Here is a 20,624-nt window from a genome sequence, read left to right as displayed (position 1 = left end):
CTTTGGCTACGACATACCTAAAAGTGTCCTTTTGCTAAGATTCTGAGACATTAACATTCAAATCTATAGATGTGTGGCTAATAAAAGATAACCTATTGTTCCACTGATTGTACAAGATGTATTCATGATAAACAACTGTGAAAACAAACACCAGTATAGTCAAAATAACAGAAATAAACCACACTAATATTTTTTCTATCAAAAAGAAAGTAATTTTCCCTCTTTATTTATCCAGCAAACATTTATTTAGTACCTTATAAAGTAATAGATATTGTAAATGAGTAACAATTTTAGAAATGATATTAATTAGTACAGAGAGAAGGGTTCAAAGAATAACAGGATAAGGCTGGATAGATTCTTGAATACTAAGCTCAGCAGCTATATACTAGGATTGAACATAAGTAATCAAGTAATGTTAACTAAATCGAAATGGAGACAGCCTCTAGGGTTAAAGAACTCATGATTAATTTTAATTTTACTTGCAAGAAACAAGTTAACAAAAAAACAGGTAATAGTGTGACAACTGCATCTCTCCAAAATAAGGCAAATAATATTTTTTTTTTGGGGGGGGGATTTTGTTTGTTTGTTTAATTTTTGGCTGTGTTGTGTCTTTGTTGCTGCGTGTGGGCTTTCTCTAGTTGCGGCGAGCGGGGGCTACTCTTTGTTGCGGTACGCGGGCTTCTCATTGCATGACTTCTCTTGTTGCGGAGCACGGACTCTAGGCGCACTAGCTTCGGTAGTTGTGGCACGTGGGCTCTAGAGTGCAGGCTCAGTAGTTGTGGCTGGTGCACATGCTTATTAGCTGCTCCACGGCATGTGGGATCTACCCGGCCCAGGGCTCAAACCCACGTCCCCTGTATTGGCAGGTGGATTCTTAACCACTGTGCCACCAGGGAAGCCCTTACCTTAGATTTCTTAAGTGAAGTGGTTCCTATTTGAATCTGCACGGACCAGGCTGAACACCAAATTTGGTTACAAAGGACACCCTCTGGCAGGAATATGTCTTTCTCTGGAATTCTGAATAGTGATTTTCAGATCACATGGGATTACATCATATTAGATTTTCCGTAGTCAGATTACTTAGATTATGGGTGAACATTCCACAATTGTAAAGGAATATTATGATGGCTCCTTCTCTTTTAATTTTCGTATTTAAGGTAATCAGGATCAAACACCAAATCATCATACATTTGAAAGGGGAAATAGTGTTGTGCTAGAGGTAAGGAACTGGGTCTAACTTCAATGAACTACAACAGCCTGTTTGGGGTTCTGTCCTGTACAGTATACCACATAAGGAATGATGATTAGTGAAGATGCTTAACGATGCAAATATGCATGTTTCACTTTCACGATGCATTAATAAATGTGGGAATAACTTTTTCTATTGATTTTTTTATTTGGTGTTTTCAGCAGGCTCCTTTGAACTATATAACCAGGTGTTGCCCTGGTCCCCCAATTTTTGTGGATAACAAGTTTGCATATCTAAAGCAAACAGTTCTATCTGTATCATTCAAAGTTATTCAAACAATAATGCATTTATTTCATTCAATATGATATTTATAGCACTTCACTGAGCACTTAATTACAAAAAAAAATGTGTACAAAGGCTGTAAAGCAGAGAAACACTACAAGATTACATTGCCATGGGGTCACATTACATTAAAATCACTGATTATATGAATAACAGGAAAAAAGTTTGGACAAAATATTGGAAACTGAATTTATAGGAAAATCAGAATCCTAAAAAATTATCTTCTACGTGAGCACTGATTACATGTACAATTCCGTTAACACTGTAAATTAAAATACTTAGTTTTTAAATTTTGATTTAACCAGAAAGCTGTGTACAAAATGTTGTAAAATTGTTTAAGATAATTTAATTTTAAATGCTGCACTGCAGCAATTCCTTCTTAAACCATTTACTTTGAATCAGGATCAGAATCCAGTAAAATGAACAAAACTAACCACGAGATGACTTTTACCTAGAGATTTTCTAATTCCACTCCTCCTAGCTGCCCTTATAAATTCCCAACTTTTTTTTTCTTAATTTTATTTATTTATTTATTTTTGGCTGTGTTGGGTCTTCGTTTCTGTGCATGGGCTTCCTCTAGTTGCGGCGAGCGAGGGCCACTCTTCATCGTGGCGCGCGGGCCTCTCACTGCAGCGGCCTCTCTTGTTGCGGAGCACAAGCTCCGCAACAAGAGAGGCCGCTGCAGTGAGAGGTCCCCGTACCACACACACACACACAAAAAAAAAAAAAAAAAAGAGAGAGAAAAAAACCTTAGAGTAATTAGACTTACTATATGCAAAACAATGGTTTCAGAAAATAATGAATTAAACATGTTGCCTTACACTTTTTAAAGCTGTAGCACACTCAGTTGTAATGTATTTTTGCTTATACTTAAACAAACAAACAAAAAACCACTAAAATGCTTACCAGTTTACCTAAAGGCCAACTGTTCATTACTGATTCACAACTCAAATCACTCACCCATGATTTCTAATATTATCACTTAAATGTATTTAAATGTCAAGGAAACCTAAGTAAAAAAATTAAAAGGAAACAACCTAAAATAAACATTATACTTCCTGTGGTAACTGTTTATATTCTTTTAACTCTTTCCTCGTATCTTATGTCACATTTGGCCTGCGTTAGAAGGCTGCCTTCTAACTTAATCATAAAACATTCTGTAAATCCTAAATTCTATCATTCCAACACATAAATCTTGATAATACTTATAGATTTGTGTAAATACGCACACACACAAAATCTGAAGAAATAAGACATTCTTACTACAAATCAGAAGGGAAGACAGCTTTGATGTTCAACCACTGTTGAGAGGCTGAATAATCATAAAAACTCTGTGAGAAACTAGCAGCCTACTAGTGTTTGCCAACTAACAACCCAGGCCTTGCAAGCGGCCTCTGATTCCACGCACGTACAATATATCACCCTAAAGGAAAAGGATGACTATTTTCGTGCTTAACTTCTTGGCCTCATCATGATGTCATTTACAACCTGCGTTTTTCTGTGGACTTGTTAACAAAGAACCAGCCTGACACTCCTTACACAGTGGTAGCTGGCAGTTGTTAGGAAACTAACAACTTGTTTGCCAAAATCCTCCTGAGCCACGTGGAGCTATGACATTCATATTCTAGAGCTGAACTTTGGAAACGTTCACATAAAAACTCTAAAGAACTTGAGTTCTGCCTTACATGTCAATGCTTTTCATCTTCAACGTTCCATCTCCCGTGATCCCTTTGTCCGGTTTCCAAATTAAACTATCCAAAACATATGCCAAATGTGGAACGCCACTAGAGAAAAAGTCAACGTCAACACTGGGTAGCATGACAGCCATGTAGAAGCAAGTTCTGCCAAACGGCATCACCAAGAAAGATGACTTTCATTTCCAGTCACAGTTCACTGTTCTGTGGGCAGTATCTTGCCACCCATTTTAATACCCTTGAGCTGGGGATGTTATTTTCAGAGACCTTTCAATACCACAGATCAGACCTCAAAAAACAAAAACGAAAAACACAGACACCAGCCCCACCTTACTTTCTGGTGTCTCAGAAGTTGACAATGATCCGCCAACTCTAGTCATGTCACGGTTTGTACTACGAAGGACAGTATCTCACCATCCTCGGCATTATCAAGTTCTTCAAGGTAGCTCCTCACCGTAGACATAGGAAGCTGACACTAACAAGAAACCTAGTTTACCGGTCCAATTTTACCTTTTTCTCAAAAAGACTGCTGTTATAATACTCTGATATACACACAAAAGAGTTAACACTTTTTCCCATACCGTTACCCCGTAAAACCCAGTGAGAGTGAGAGACCCATTTATAACCCAGAGTGAATCGGCCAGATCCGATGCAAGGCGAAACGAAGTCGAGCACTCCGAGTTCAAAAGACACCTACTTCTTTTCGCAGCCCTCCCCGTTCGCCGTGTGTAACTGTAAACCCGAAGGCGGGCTGGGCGACCACCGAGGGCACGGGTCCAAGTGCGTTTGGTGCAGTTTCCCTTCTCCCGCAGGGGAGACGATGCAGTCTAACGCTTACGGCTTTCCCCAAGACCACGCATCATGACTATTTGAGGTATGGAGGGCAGGTCTCAGAGCTCAACGCGCCCGAATGGGAAGTCGGGGGGAGGCGGCGGCGCGACTCCCCGACAGCACCTGCACCAGGACCCGCAAGCGCACGGAAGCCGGCCCCGGTGCCCGCAACCCGCGCCCCGCCCCGCCCCTCCCGCGCGCGCCCCAGATGCGGGAGGGCCGCGGACCCAGGGCGGGTGCTTCCCGTCGCCGGCGCCCCAGACGAGGGCGGGGCGACCCAGGAGCACCCGAGGAGGCGCCGCGCCCCTCCCCGGGGCCATCGGGGCCCCCCAAACCCGCTCCTCGCTTCCCTGAACTCCAGGAGCGGCCGGGCCCGAAGGAGGGGGCCGGGGGCACTCACCGCGATCATGATCGTGTCTTCTCCCTGAAACTTGGCGATGTACTTATCGCCGCGGTTCACCTCGGACTCGTTCAACGGTCTGAAGCGACACATCACTTTGATGTTGCACTCGGCCGGGTCCGCCATCTTCCTGGCTGACGGGGCCGGAGGCCGGGAGCCACTCCCCGCCGCTCAGTCTTGGAGGAAACGGGCCGAGCCGAGGGGCTGGGGTCGCGAAGGCCGAGGGCTCGCGGTCCGCGGCGTCGCGCTTCCCCGGCGGAGCGGCCGGGACCGGGGCTGCAGCGCCCGCGCCGGCACCGTCACCCGCAGGCTCACTTCCGACCCATCATGGCAGCCATGGCGGCGGCGGCGCCGGGCGGCGGCGGCGGCGGCTCCTCAGCTTCTCCTTCGCCGGCGGGGCAGGCTGCGGGGCTGGGGGATCCCGGAGACCGGGAACACGACCTCCTCTTCCCTCCTCAGAGAGAGCAGGCCTCGCGCACTGTCGGCCCGCCCTGCTGTCCGCTGGCCGGCTCGCCGGGTACCGCCTGCTCACTCCAGAGGCCGCGGACGGGCGACGGGCGGTGGGAGGGGCGGCGCGGGGCGGGAGGAGCATTGCGCACGCGCGGCGGGCCCGGCGCCCCGGCGACCAATCCACGCCCGCGCCGCCGCTCCGCGCCGGGGTCGCAGGGCCAAGTTTCCCGACGCGCACGCGCAGAGGGACCTGTGGACCCCGCCGGAGGATTCGCCGGAGTTGGCTGAAGCGCTAGCTCTAATTCCTTTAGAGTGCAAGGGGCTTGTTAAGACTGCTTGATGTTGTGATTTAAGTAAAACACTATATTCGTGTTGGGAAGTGTTTGCTTTCTGTTTGGTCTGGAGATACATTGATTCCTGGCCCACCTTTTTAGAGCGCTTTGCCAGAAAAAGGAAGATTTGAATGAAGGGCGGTACCTAGCTTCTGATTCAAGCGGTCGCTCATTCCCGAGAGAGTGGGTTGGGAAGACAGCACTAAGCAAGAAAAAGGAGATTTCGTCTGAGGAATACAAGGTGCTGAAGAAATGTGGAACAGTAGGGTGAGGTGGGAGCAGGCCCTTGGGGAACTGGGGGTCCCAGTGACCCCGTAATAATCGTTATGGAACTCGTCAGTCTCGGTACCTGGAGTGTAAAGACGGAAGAACTGCAAAGACAACTAGAAACCCTTCCCTGGTCCCCAGGATTTGTCTGTGAAATGGAGGAGTGTACTGTGAAAGCCTCCGATGCTCTCTGTCCTCGCCCGATCGTCCTAATACCCCGAGAAATGAATCTGGAGTCCACTGGAGTCCACAGATTCAAGTTTATTAATCCACGGTAATGGGGGAGAGTTCACATCTAAGGAGCCCTGGGGCATCTCACCAAACACAGAAAAAGATGGAGTTGTTACAGGACTTTCGGGGAAGTGTGGAGTTTAGGTAAAATCTAAATAAAGTTGTGTTTTGATCGGTCCCAACAAAGCAGAGCTGTGAGTGGCATCATGTCTGGGCTACAAGTGGACCCAAAGTCTCGTTTCCTTGCAACTACAAGGTTAAGATAGACGTGGAACGTTGTTTCCAGAAACCCCTTACCCACAGCTCTGCACCTGGCTTAGAAATCAGTCAAGGCTGCCTCTCTGTGCCTGAGACTCTTCGGCAAGAGTGGGATGTTTTCTTCTTACTGATGCATTTTCAAGGGGCAGTTTCAGATAGTGTGTGATTTTAGAGAACAACGTTTTCAGTAAGAAAGCAACAGTCACTCAAGGAGGTTGACGTGGCAGGGGGGTCATCAGCTTTCATCCTTCGTAGCAGGGTCTCATAAAACTTCTGTTCTCAGCCCTCTGCTCTTTTCTCTCCGAACAGTTGTTGGAATCTCTTATCTACAGCCCTGATCTTTTCACCTGTGTGACATTCCCAATCTCTCCAGCTGCTTCTAGGCCACCTTGTTTAGAATGCTCTGCCTTAACCTCCGATTTAGCATTCCAGAGGTGAAATTAATTATCCCCTGCTCCCTGCCAATACTGAGTGCAACTACTCAGCTCTCCACCTTTTTTTTTTTTTGCGGTACGCGGGCCTCTCGCTGTTGGGGCCTCTCCCGGTGCGGAGCACAGGGTCCGGACGTGCAGGCTCAGCGGCCACGGCTCACGGGCCCAGCCGCTCCGCGGCATGTGGGATCCTCCCGGACCGGGGCACGAACCCGTGTCCCCTGCATCTGCAGGCGGACTCTCAACCACTGCGCCACCAGGGAAGCCCTCAGCTCTCCATTTCTGATGACCAGCATCAGCATTCTTCCGTACTCCCAGGCTTAAAAAGTTCCAAGCACCTGTCATTCCAATGTTTCCCTCATCCCCTATACATGCAGAAGAGAGACATGGGAATCTATGTATCTGAAGTTCTTCAACTTCCATTCCACCATTCCCGACTGTTCCCCAACTCAGAAGAGCTGAGGCATAATTGTTCTAGAGCAGTGATTTTCACATTCTGCTCCATGGAGTAGAAGATCCAAAGAAGTGACTCAGGAGGTTTCAAAGGTCCGGTGAGGGAATGGAGGTGGATGGAAAGGCTAAGCCGTGAAGCTCTGGGAACCTCTGCTGTTCAAGGTCCTTTTGTTGCCTTTCGACTCTCGCCTTTCCCCTCTTCCTGCACGACAGATTCTGGAAGCTCAGGCTTTATGAAAACAAAATCCAGAAAGGGAAGTGTCTGCAAGAGTCTTCTGCTTTCAGATCTGACATGCACACTTCTCCTGTGCAAGGGAGCACAAAGAGCCTGACTGCAGAGAACCAGGAAGGAGAAGAAGACTGTGTGAAAAACAAAATCTTCCTTATTTTTTATTTTTTTGGCTGCACCGCATGGCTTGTGGGATCTTAGTTCCCTGACCAGGGATTGAACCCCGGGCCATGGCAGTGAAAGCGCTGAATCCTAATCACTGGACCACCAGGGAATTCCCCAAACCAAAATATTTCTAAAAATTGCCCTATCACACGAGTGAGGACTATCAGGCAAAAGGGTTTAAGAAATATTTTCATAGGAAAATAAAAGAATGATTTTTTTTAAACGGTTCATCTCAGTTTTTCTTCCAAATATAGAAAAGACCACCATTATTCAACATTAGCAGTGAAACAGTAGGTTTCCTAGAGGGTATAGTTTGAGACTCATCAACATAACTTTTTTCTTATGAAAATGTGAGTGGTACTTTCACCCATAGAGATTTTTTTAAATTAATTTATTTTTGGCTGCGTTGGGTCGTTGTTACTGCGCATGGGCTTCTCTAGTTGCGGTGAGCCGGGCAAGCAGGGGCTACTCTTCGTTGTGGTGTGCAGGCTCTAGGCCCGCAGGCTTCAATAGTTGTGGTGCATGGGCTTCAGTAGTTGTGGCTCACGGGCTCTAGAGTGCAGGCTCAGTAGTTGTGGCCCACGGGCTTAGTTGCTCTGCGGCATGTGGGATCCTCCCGGACCAGGGCTCGAATCCGTGTTCCCTGCATTGGCAGTTGGATTCTTAACCACTGCGCCACCAGGGAAGCCCCACCTATACAGTTTTAGAACATTAAATCTCCACTGTGGATGTTAACCTCCAAAGAATGTGCTCCAGTAAACCATGCCTACTTGGATCACACTGTTGTGTAGCCTCTCTCCTTGACTCTTGGCTGGCCCTTTTATTCACTTGTAAGCAGTACAAGGTGGCAGAAGTGTGATCCTGCCGGCTATCTGAAACTGGGTGAGAAGAAGCCTGTAGCTTCCACTTCGTTCTCTTGGGACACTCTTTCAGGGGCTTCTGAAATGCCACATGAGAAGACCAGTTGCCCTGAGAACACTCTGCTGGAGTCAATAGAACCCAGCTGATCCCAGCCTTCCAGCCACCCCCACCCAAGCACCAGACTTGTGAGGGAAACCACCTTGTACAGTCCAGACCAGCACACCCACCAGTTGAGCACCAGTGAGTAATCCCAGTTGGTACCCTTGGAGCAAAAGAATCACCCAGCTGAGGCCTGCCCAAATTCCTGACCCATGGAATCATGAGATGTAATAAAATGGTAATTGTTTTAAGGCACTCAATTTTGAAAATTTGTTACGTAGCAATAGATAACTGGAATAATCACCTACCACTTGGAACTTAAAATTTATCTCCTGGAAATAATCCTATAAAATGTTACTTATGTATAATAAGTGTATTTAGGTTGGACTGTATTTTAGAGTAATTATAAATAGTTGGAGGGGGTCTGAGAACATAACCACTGTTTATAACATTACTATAAGAAAATTGGTTTCATATTTAATGTGAAGTGGCTTTTTAAAAAATGGGCATTTTGAATAGGAAGTTAGAGTATTTCTCTTTTTCAAATGTGTTCAGGAAATACCTGTTCCTTTCCATTGCCACTACTCATTCCTGGTCCATGGCGCTACTACTTCATGCTTATATTCCTCCAACACCTCCCAGCCTCTTTCACAATTGATCGTTCAGGAAATACAGGTTGAGCTCCTATGAGCACCACAGTAGGTGCTGGGGATGTAATGATGAAAATGACTAAACAATTGCCTCCCATATCCACCAGTTGCGTACAATTTTCAGATTAAATTTCCTAAAATACTGCTTTTATTGCGTCATTTCATTTCTCAAGAATCTACAAGTCCCTTTTTTCTCAAACAAGTTCAAGCTCCTCTATTTAAATCCCAAGTCCTTCTTCCATCTGACTTCCCCTTATGTAGGCAGGATTTTCCCACTGTTCCACAACTAACTTTCTTGACTCCTGGCAACTGGCCATTTCACTGACCACCCCCCCCCTTATAATGTGCTAATTTCAAGGTCATGTTGATCCCACCCTGAATGTCTCTCCCTTGTGTCATCCAAATCCTACCCATCTTTGGTCAAGTCCCCCCTTCTGCAAATGGTTTTTCAGCACAGAATTATTTCACAGATCAGACAGAAAACGCCTGTACTCTATTTACTATCATAGTGTAATCCTTTGGGACATTTAAAAAATTTTTTTAATTAATTAATTAATTAATTTTTGGCTGCGTTGGGTCTTTGTTGCTGCACACGGGCTTCCTCTAGTTGCAGAGAGCAGGGGCTACTCTTTGTTGTGGTGCGTGGGCTTCTCGTTGCGGTGGCTTCTCTTTTTGCGGAGCACGGGCTCGAGGCGCGCGGGCTTCAGTATTTGTGGCACGTGGGCTCTAGAGCGCAGGCTCAGTAGTTGTGGCTCGCGGGCTTAGTTACTCCACAGCATGTGGGATCTTCCCAGACCAGGGCTCGAACCCGTGTCCCCTGCACTGGCAGGAGGATTCTTAACCACCGTGCCACCAGGGAAGCCCCTAAAATATTTTAATAAAAATAACACATGTTCTAGTTTAAAAGTAAAATTACAACAATGAAAAACAGAAGTTCTTCCTCCACCCAGTCCAATCCCCATTTCTATTTTTCAAAGCAATCACTTTAACTCTGAGCAATCTCTTCTGGTATTTCCCTTCATATTTGTTTTCTTTTCTTTCTTTCTTTCTTTTTTGTTATTTTAGATTTTGCCAAATGCTTTCATTTATTTTTCTTCTTTATTGAAGTATAGTTGATTTACAATATCATGTTAGTTTTAGGTTACAACACAGTGACACGGCTATATATGTGTGTGTGTGTGTGTACTTTTTCAGATTCTTTTCCCTTATAGGTTATTACTAAATATTGTGTATTTTTGTACTCAATAATACCTTGTGCTATACAGTAAATCCTTGTTGGTTATTGGTTATCTATTTTATTTTATTTATTTTTAAAATTTTTATTTATTTATTTTTGGCTGCATTGGGCCTTTACTGCTGCACGCGGGCTTTCTCTAGTTGTGGGGAGTGGGGGCTACTCTTCGTTGCGGTGCACGGGCTTCTCATTGCAGTGGCTTCTCGTGTTGTGGAGCACGGGCCCTAGGCACATGGGCTTCAGTAGTTGTGGCACGCGGGCTCAGTAGTTGCGGCTCACGGGCTCTAGAGAGCAGGCTCAGTAGTTGTGGTGCACAGGCTCAGCTGCTCTGCAGCATGTGGGAGCTTCCCGGACCAGTGCTTGAACCCGTGTCCCCTGCATTGGCAGGCGGATTCTTAACCACTGTGCCACCAGGGAAGTCCCTGGTTATCTTTTTTTTTTTTTTTGCGGTATGTGGGCCTCTCACTGTTGTGGCCTCTCTCATTGTGGAGCACAGGCTCCGGATGCACAGGCTCAGTGGCCATGGCTCACAGACCCAGCCGCTCCGTGGCACGTGGGATCCTCCCAGACCGAGGCTCGAACCCGTGTCCCCTGCATCGGCAGGCGGACTCTCAACCACTGTGCCACCAGGGAAGCCCCTTCCCAATGTATTTCTATCACCATTTTAAAATTAGTGTACAGTGTTTACATTCTAAATAATCGTTATTCACAGCATAACCATGTAATGTACTATGATTACATTTTCTATCTTGTACAATTTTTTGTTTTTCCTGGAGTTAATAATTGCCTCACTTTCCCCCAGTTGTTTGCTGCTGACACGTTCCAAATCTTCATTAGAAGAATAAAGCTACTCTTGATAGTCTGAAGGCACTTTGTCCACTGTCTTCTAGCTCCTATTGCAGGTGGTGGAGAAGTCTGACTTCCCCTGAGTCCTGATCATTTGTGCATGATCTGCATTTTTCTTCCAGGCAGCTTTTAGTATCATTTTATCTATACTTCTCTTTTCTTTCCTATTTTCCATTTCCACGTTTTTTGTTCTCCTTTTTGAGAGATTCTCTCAACTTTACTTTCAACTCTTCTGGTGTGTGTGTGTGTGTGTGTGTGTGTGTGTGTGTGTGTGTGTGTGTGTAATTATATATTTATATAGGTATAATTTTCTGAATTTTTATTCTCTAAATGGATGTTTTTAGTGAAATTGGTTCTTGCTTCATAGAACAATATCTTCTCTTATTCTGAGGCTCTGTTTTGTTTTTTAATTTTCTAAATTTTTTCTGTGGTTTGTTTTGGTCTCTGTCGCTCACGTTAGAGGATTTTCTCAAATCTGTGGTGGCCCTTGGTGTCCTAATACACTGAGTGAGAAACTTAAACACTTAGAAGCTCTGTACTTGTGAGTAGGGTTTGGAGATTGATGGTTTTCACCACTGTGTGATTGGGCAGGACCTAGCAATTTCATCAGGGAAACTCTAAATTGTCATTTTACGTAGATATTTTGTCTTGGACTGGTTAGTTTCCCAAGAGAGGAATTCTCCAATTTCTTGGGAGGTGAACATGAGTCTCGTGGCCAGTTTTTTTGGAGGTGAGTAGGTTTGGGTGATGTCAACATTCAGTTTGTATACTTTTATTGTGTCTCCCTATTTTCAGTCAGGCAACCCACCCCTCTCTTCAGCAGCGTCTGGTGTCCCAGACTCCGCAGATTTTCTGGTTCGACTTCTCCACAGTGAGCTTCCTTCCCCGTGTTGTGCTGGGGAAGCTGCAATCTTCTGGCACTTTGGCTGGAGGAATTGCATTTTCACAGCTCCCTATATAAACTTCCAACCAAATCTTCCTATTTTCAGCTCTACCCTGCACCCCTGCCTCCTGATGTCTGCAAGCTTTCTGGTCTTCTGTGTGGAGAATTGACTGACTTCTTGGCTTTCTGCCCTGCAAGCTTAGGTTTTAGCAATCTCGGGCCTTTTTAGGCAGTTACACACTTCCAACGTTTTGCTGAAATCCTGTTTGCTGATGATCTTTTTTCAAGTTTTCTCTACATTTATGGCTTTAGGATTTTTGTAATTCTGTACAGTTACTTTAGTGGAGCGTCAGGGGAGATCAAAGATAAATGTGAATATTTAGGTTATCATATTTAATTGGCCACCCTTAAATGGTCTCTAGCTGTTTAAGTGGGTTATAACCCCAGGAATATAACATGTTCCTGGAGGGTAGTGACTGTGACTCATTTTCTCTAACAATGTTTAGCTTGGTGCCCAAGATCTCCTAAGTGCTAACAAATCCTGTACTGATTGAAACTGGAATTCAATAAGGGCCTATTAATTACTATGCTCAAGAGGTAGAGGGATACAGATGTGAATAATTTCCCACTGAGGAAGGCCTAGTCTAGTGGGGGAATTAGAATAAGTATACATCACAGGGATAGGTTCTGTAAAAGCAGTGCCACGACAGCACAAAGAATCGATATTTGGGGTAAACTTCCTGATATTTTCAAGTTGAAATCAGGGATGGCTGTCAAGATATTTCACAAAATCTGCCAGAACATTGGGCTGGATGTACCATGATTTGATGAGGTACATCTTGGTCATGTCTTCAATGCCCAAGGTCTCATTCTTATTCAGAGTCACTCCATATTAACAATTAATTGTATTATAAGGAAAATACACATAACTGAGAAAGTAGAAACTGAAGTCTCTCCTATTCGTTCATATATTTACTGTGATTTGACAAGCTTGTTAATTCTATTTTCTAAAAACCAGACTTGTATATATTCTACAATTTTTTATTTTTGCAGACTCCTGTTCAAATGGACATATATACAACCAAGTCTGTACCACTAGGATTAAGCAGAACAGATCCACAAGAGAACCATCAGGAATCTAATTGCAGCCAGCCCATTCAACTTAATTGCGCAATAATCTGCAATGACATAAAAATGGTTATCTTTAATCCTACCACAGAATTTTGCCTTATGTCTTAGCTGGGTTTGATGGGGGAAAGTCCCTGAGGCAGAAATTCATTCACAGGAGGTTAACTGGGCAGTGCTCTCCACACTGCAAGGGAATGCGGGAAGCAGGATTAAGGGGAGTTGACCTGGGGCGCTGTCGCAACAGAGGCCTCAGCTGATTTCATGGCAAAGCTCTGGAGCAGGGAGTTATTCTAATTGAGACAAAGGGCTGATCGTCGGATGTTGGGGCCCCTGGGGAGGGGGCCTAATCTTAGGCGAGGCAGCTCCCGCTGTGGAGGGCAGTTCCCACAGGTGTGCTGAGCTACCATCAGCCTCAGGCAAGAACGGGAAATTCGGGAGTTTGGATGGCACATCACAGCATCCACTACACCAATGTTTCAGGTCACTTAGGAAGTCTCACTATTGTCCGTTTCTGTTAAGACTTGATTTTTAACACAGTCAGGACAGTCAATCTGTGCCCTTGCATCAACTGCTCTTTTCTTTATCAAAAACACAACAAAAACAAATGTCTGAATAAGCTGAATTACGAGTCAGACAACTTGAAATCCATTCTCAGTGAATACCTTCGCGGAGTTCAGATACTTCCAGGTTTTCTAACTGGTCAGCAGAATCAACTCCTTCCAAGTAGCTTTCTTAATGTTGAAGAACCTTTGGAACCTTGAACCTTGATGTGTCACCACTGCCCACCTGCCTTTCAATTCTTTTTTTTTTTTTTTTTTTGGTGGTACGCGGGCCTCTCACTGTTGTGGCCTCTCGTGTTGCGGAGCGCAGGCTCCGGACGCGCAGGCTCAGCGGCCATGGCTCACGGGCCCAGCCGCTCCGCGGCATGTGGGATCCTCCCGGACCGGGGCACGAACCCACGTCCCCTGCATCGGCAGGCGGACTCTCAACCACTGCGCCACCAGGGAAGGCCCTGCCTTTCAATTCTGTTCATTACTGTCACTCCGCGAGACTAGAAGTCAGGACAAAGACTACTTGGAAAGGTACTGAAAATTTCTCTCTGATTCTGGAGGCCCTGAAGTATGATAATTATCAAGAATAGAGTCTGCTATTTTATCGTAGGCATCTTAGTTACAGACAGGATTAAACGAGGAGAATCTTTAAGTCAAGAAGATGACATATCTCTTACCCTAATCCTAATCATGCTGTAGCATGTCTGTTCCTGTTGAACCTTTTGCAGGAGTGCCCTACCTTTGGGTTTCACCTGTACAAATACGCAAAGTAATCAAGTTACTTACAAAGCTGTATAAATACAATCTTTGTAAGGGTTATGGTCTTTTTCAAGATCCGGGATGGTAAATATATCCTGTATGGGTGGTAATTAAATAAAGCCGCAGTAAAATAGTATTATAATCGCTTGTTGGCTGGATGAACCTATTAGGTTTCAAACCTTTTATTCAACAACATTTAAATGGATGTGATTGTTTGAAGTTTCTAAAGGTGATTTGTACTCAGCCCATTTGCAGTTGGTAGTTCTTACGGCTCATGAGGATAAAGAGCTACTTTACTACTGATGAATGAGGAAACCACTAGAAGGAAAAATGTGTCACTTCATTCAAATCAACAGTAAAAACAAAGATTTTAGGTAGGAGGAATCTCTGATATTAAGCTTTTTTTTTTTTAACTGGCAACTCTTCATCTTCTTTGATTTACTCTAAAGGTTATATAGATTTATGTATTAAAATAAAGGGAAGAGGTAGTTTTTTAAAATAAATTTATTTATTTTTGGCTACGTTGGGTCTTCGTTGCTGCACGCGGGCTTTCTCTATTACACACGTATCTGTGATAATACTTTATGTACATATAATCTGTAATTTGGGGTCCATCATTTATTTCTACATTATTATTTCCTCCTTGACCCCCTCAAATCCTACTTCCCTGTCCCACTTGTAATAACCTTAGGCTGAACAAACAACCACAAATTCTGTTCCTGCAAATCAAGGGAGCTCTGTCAGCCACTGAACGAAGTCAGGCTAACCTCGCATCACTCATCATTGAGTTTGTTTATTTGCCATCAGAAGTCAATGCGACAGTTGCATTAGCTCGGCTGTTGAGGAACAGGAAAGAGGGTAGACTCAGGACTCAGCTCCCTGGCTCCAAGCCTCGGCAACAGCACGGATCACAGAAATCCTCCGATCCACAGCGTATCTCCCAGGACTGAGGTCTTCATTCAACAGATATTTACTCACCACCTAGTAGACACCAGGTCCTGGAGTTACAACAGAGAAGAAAAAAAAAAGGCCTGGAGCAGTTCAGTGCAAAAGACTAGACCATGGGGATAATTGAGGTAGGGATCCATCTTTTTATGGACAACTGCTTTTCACAGCCCCGTTTATTAAATAGTTAATCATTCCCCGCTACTCTATATTGCTAGTCATACACTGAAGCTCCCATAGACTCCTGGGTATGTTTCTGGACTCTCTATGATTAAGGATTCTATTGATCTATTTGTGTATTCCTTTGCCTTTAATTTTTAAATTTACAGCAAGTTTTTTAAAACAAATTTATTTATTTTATTTTATTATTTATTTTTGGCTGCATTGGGTCTTCATTTCTGCATGCAGGCTTTCTCTAGCCGCAGCGAGCAGGGGCTACTCTTCGTTGCGGTGCACAGGCTTCTCATTGTGGTGGCTTCTCTTGTTGCGGATCCCAGGCTCTAGGTTCACAGGCTTCAGTAGTTGTGGCACATGGGCTCAGTAGTTGTGGCTCTAGAGCACAGGCTCAGTAGTTGTGGCACACGGGCTTAGTTGCTCCGTGGCATGTGGGATCTTCCTGGACCAGGGCTCGAACCTCTGTCCCCTGCATTGGCAGATGGATTCTTAACTACTGCGCCACCAGGGAAGTCCCTCTTTAGGATAATTTAATGTTGACCCAAAGAACCATGCTGGTAAAATAACCACCAAAATGAGTTTACTCAGGAATAGCAGAGAATTGTAATTTGGGACAAGAAAAATAATGGCGAACCATAGACACGGTTGGAGAACACAGGAGAGGGGCTTGCTCATATAGGCGGAAGAGGAAATTGGGGAGGCCTGGGGTGGTTTTTTATTTGCTGCAGGTGGTGGTCAGCTGCACTGTAGGCTGGGGTCCATAAGCTGCGATGAGTGAGTGCGCCCCCTTCAGGGCTTTCCCGGCTGCATTTAAAAGGAGGTCGCCTTTATCCATTTTCAGTTTCTTTCTTAAATGTGCTTTTGCTCTTCTCTGTCCTTGAAAATTACTATTCATGCAGATGTATATGTGTGTCTGTGTGTTCTTGTTTAAACAAAGATCAAAGTACCCAGCACATAATAAGTCCTCAATAAAAGTTAATTATTGTTAATAATCAGAATCCTGGACTTCCACTGATGATACAGGATGGAAGCTCAGACAATTCCTATTTCGGCATAAAGGAAGTGAACTCTTACCAGGTTGAGGCATTGGGCATATCTGAGTCACAGACTATTACAGAATATTATTGCCTTATTGTCTAGTTATCATGATTAATTTTTCAGAGAAATGAATGCTACCTATTGGGAAACTACTGGCTAGAGATTTGTGCTTGAGAGTTAGGCAGATAAACAAAGGAGAGCTTTAAGACATGGAGGGAAACATAAAAAATTATGGGAAAAGTATGGAAGAACTCAGATTTCCCAAGCTCCCACCCTCTCCTCTCCTTCCCCTTCAGAACCTCTCCTCAGTAGAGGATTTTATTTATTTATTTAACATATATGTATATATATATATATATAGATAGATAGATATTTATTTGGCTGCACTGGGTCTCAGTTGCAGCATGCAGGATCTAGTTCCCCAACCAGGGATCGAACCTGGGTCCCCTGCATTGGGAGTACGGAGTCTTAACCACTCGACCACCAGGGAAGTCCCCAGTAGAGGATTTTAAGCTTAGTCACAATAAGGTACAAACTAATAACAGTTTGAAGCATTAGCCTCCCCAAGGGCTGTTTTCACTTTAACTGGGATTCCGTTTTAATTTAGACTCTACGGGGCTGCCTGTAACATGTAAAACAAGTGAGCAAAACAGCCTAGTCCAAGACCACAGGGTCTGGTGGAAGCTGTGTAAAAATTCAAGCTCAAGTTTTTAAAAATCACCATGCTAAACAAGACGTGTTGCTGGACCAGTTTCAGTTTGTCTCCTGCCGGTTTGTAACTCGTGGGTTAAAGAAAATCTAAATGTGGAGTGGGGGAGAGAGAAATTGGGACCCTGGGATTGACATACATACACTACTCTATATAAAATAGGCAACTAATAAGAACCTAGCACAGGGAACTCTGCTCAGTGCTCTGTAATGACCTGTATAGGAAAAGAATCTCAAAAGGAGTGGATACATGTATATGTATACCTGATTCACTTTGCTGTACAGCAGAAACTAACACAACATTGTAAACCAACTAGACTCCCATAAAAATTAATTTAAAACAACAACAACAAAGAAAATCCAAACGTAAAATCACAATTATCATCCAGTGGGTGGTTGAAAACAGTATGTATGTGGGTCTATTTTTAGGGGAGGTAGAGAGGGAAGGGTAGGAAGAATAGAGGGGTAAGTAGTGTCTCCAGGCCCTTACGTGGTTCCTGGGAGGTTCCCTGCTCTTAATCAATGGAGAGAGCTCAGGCCTCCAGGGCTGTGTAGCCCTGGTTTCAAATGAAGCTAATTCCCTGCTGCAGGACCTTAAATAAGTCACTGCAACCCTCTAGTTTACTCACGTGTCTAATGAGAATGATTCATACCCTTTGGGCTATTGAGAGGGTTCAATGAAATCACGCACAAAATGCCGACCTCACTATGTAGCACCAAGCATATCCTGTCAGCCGCTGGTTATTGATTTCTAAACGTGCCAGGAACCACGGTAAATAAGAGACACTCTCCCCTCTAGTGAGCAGGGCGGGCTTTAGGACAAATACTTGCATAAATAGGCATCTAGTAAACGTTGGAGCCATTCCACATTCAGATAAGAAGCCACCCCCTCCATCGTGTGTGCGCAGATACATGTGAACGGGAATGAGTCCCGTCTCCCGTGAGATGTTTCATTCTTACGGAGGCATCTATAAAAAAATAACTTCTGTGGTGACTGTAAGTCTGCTCCCATTTGAGAAATGCCTTCATGGTTTTCCAAATCAAACAAATAAAGACTCTAGTCAAGGTCAACCAACCAAGAAATAATTGTTGTACTTCAGGTCAGAATAATGCCCAGGGCCGGACACCATGGGAGATAGAGGAAAGCATGAAATCCATGGCCTTCAGGTATCAGGTGCTTTTAAAAATAAGCCATTATGAATGTCTGACTGGAGCATGCTTTGGATTTCTCTTCCCTTCCTTTGGATGTGAGGTGTACAGTCTAGGTCAGGAGATTGATGAACAATTTGCTAATCATCTCTGAGACTTAAGGTCTGTAAACTTTAACATGGCAGACTGCCCGATAGCTACTCCTGTCATCTTTTATGAAACTAACTCGTTCTCTAATATAAACAAGCATTATGACCAAGAAAGATCTTAAGACCTGAAAATCAGTGGAATGAATTCTAACAGGAAAAGATGGGTCTGCTATCTGACAGCAGCCCCGTCTGGGACATCTCTCCAGGCTCCTAGGACTTTCCTAACTTCCCGGAGTCAATTCTTCTCTGTGAAGCAGGGATAATATCCTCTTCTTCTCAGGGAGCGGGTGGGGGTTAAAAGAGACAATGGATGTTCACACTGGGTGAATGAGAGCGATTTCAATCACCATCCCCCTTCTCTGGTGCAGTTTGAAGTCACCCATTTCAACCCCCAGCTCTTTGTTCCGATCCTGGCCTATGCTTGCCTGGGTTCCTGCGACAGCCTCCTTGCTGATCTCACGCCAAGCCATTCCCTATCCTGCTGCTGAAATAAGGTATTACTTACACGCAGTCAGATTCATGTATTTTAAGGTATCTGATGAATTTGGGTAACTGTGTGTGACTGTGTAACTGCCATCACAATAGCCCCCCAAATGCACCAACTGCCCCTGTAGTTGGGTGCCTCTCCCTACCCCCTCCTCTAGGCAAACATTGGTGGACTTTCTGTCACTATAGTTTCTTAGAATTTTATATAAATGCTTCCCATTACCTTTATTTATTTATTTTTGGCTGCATCGGGTCTTCGTTGCTGTGTGCGGGCTTTCTCTTGTTGCGGCGAGCGGGGGCTACCCTTCGTTGCTGTGTGCGGGCCTCTCATTGCGGTGGCTTTTCTTGTTGTGGAGCACGGGCTCCAGGCACATGGCCTCCAGTAGTTGCGGCACGCAGGCTCAGTAGTTGCGGCACACAGGACCTAGAGCACGCGGGCTTCAGTAGTTGTGGCTCGGGGGCTCAGTAGTTGTGGCTCATGGGCTCTAGAGCACAGGCTCAGTAGTTGTGGCGCACGGGCTTAGCTGCTGCACGGCATGTGGGATCTTCCTGGACCAGGGATCAAACCCACGTCTCCCGCGTTGGCAGGCGGATTCTCAAGCACTGCGCCACCAGGGAAGCCCCAGCTTCCCATTACATTTAAAAAATAAACTTTAAAATTTTAGATTTACAAAAGAATTGCAAAGCTAATACAAAGAGTTTTCATATACCCCAGTCCCATTTTCCCCATCACTAACAACTTACATTAATATGGCATATCTGTTATAATTAACAAACCAATATCAATACATTATTATTAACTAAAATTCATGCTTTATTCAGGTTTCCTTAGTTTTCACCTAATACCTTTTACTGTTCCAGGATCCCATCCAGGACACCACGTGACAGTTGTTCGTCATATTTCCTTGGGCTCCTATTGACTGTGATGAGTTCTTAGACTTTCCTTGTTTTAGGTGATCTTGACACTTCTCATTCCTTTTAAATTTTAGATACATATTCATTTTTAATTGTGGTCTTGGAGGCCCTCTGATAGCCTATCCTACCTGTATTAGATTACTAGGGCTGCTATAACAAGGTATCACAGGCTGGGTGACTTGGAAATTTATTTCTCACAGTTCTGGAGGCCCGAAGTCCAAGATCAAAGTGTCAGCAAGTTGGTTTCTTTTGGGGCCCCTCTCCTTGGCTTGCAGACAGCCACCTTCTCAACGTGTCTTCACAAGGCTTTTCCTCTGTGTACACATGTGCCTGGGGTCCCTCTGTGTGTCCAAATTTCCTCTTCTTATAAGGACACCAGCCAGACTGGATTTGAGCCCACTTTTCTGGCCTCATTTCAACTGAGTAACTTCTTTAAAGACGCCATCTCCAAATACAGTCACACTGTGAGGTACTGGGGGTTAGGGCTTCACCTGTGGATTTGAGAGGGACACAACTCTGCCTGCAACACTACCTGTTGGTCTGGCCTTTCACCCCACCTCTAGCCCCAGCCCCACATCCCTCGCTCCTTTCTCCAGCATCCATCTCCAGGCTGCCCCAAGTTTGGCAGCTTTTCCACCAGTAAAGCTGACTTAGAGGAGGGACGGGTCACTTCTGTCCTGCGGCCACCACCAGTCAGTGTCCAGTGTCACTTAGAACTGCCTAAGAAATGGCTTTATTTATCTGGCAAAAGGAGGTACTTCTGAACACAGAATCGCC

General features: G+C 44.7%; 1 protein-coding gene and 1 non-coding gene across 2 annotated transcripts in view; both read right to left on the bottom strand.

The window, feature by feature from the left end:
• KIF5B (kinesin family member 5B) overlaps positions 1-5,030 on the bottom strand; it is a 45,289-nt gene extending 40,259 nt beyond the window's left edge. The window contains exon 1 of the mRNA XM_067030499.1: positions 4,457-5,030. Coding sequence (XP_066886600.1) covers positions 4,457-4,582 — 126 coding nt within the window. The 5' untranslated portion in view covers positions 4,583-5,030. The remainder of the gene's footprint in view (positions 1-4,456) is intronic.
• Positions 5,031-16,857: 11,827 nt separating this feature from the next.
• Positions 16,858-16,930, bottom strand: TRNAG-CCC (transfer RNA glycine (anticodon CCC)). Its single transcript has one exon. It is a non-coding gene; the product is annotated as a tRNA-Gly (tRNA).
• Between the last annotated feature and the right edge of the window lie 3,694 nt (positions 16,931-20,624).

This window comes from Kogia breviceps, chromosome 3 (genome assembly GCF_026419965.1).
Source record: "Kogia breviceps isolate mKogBre1 chromosome 3, mKogBre1 haplotype 1, whole genome shotgun sequence".
NCBI classification, from domain to species: Eukaryota; Metazoa; Chordata; class Mammalia; order Artiodactyla; family Physeteridae; genus Kogia; species Kogia breviceps.
The sequence above is the reverse complement of the archived record's forward strand: the minus strand, read 5'-3'. Positions and strand labels throughout refer to the sequence as shown.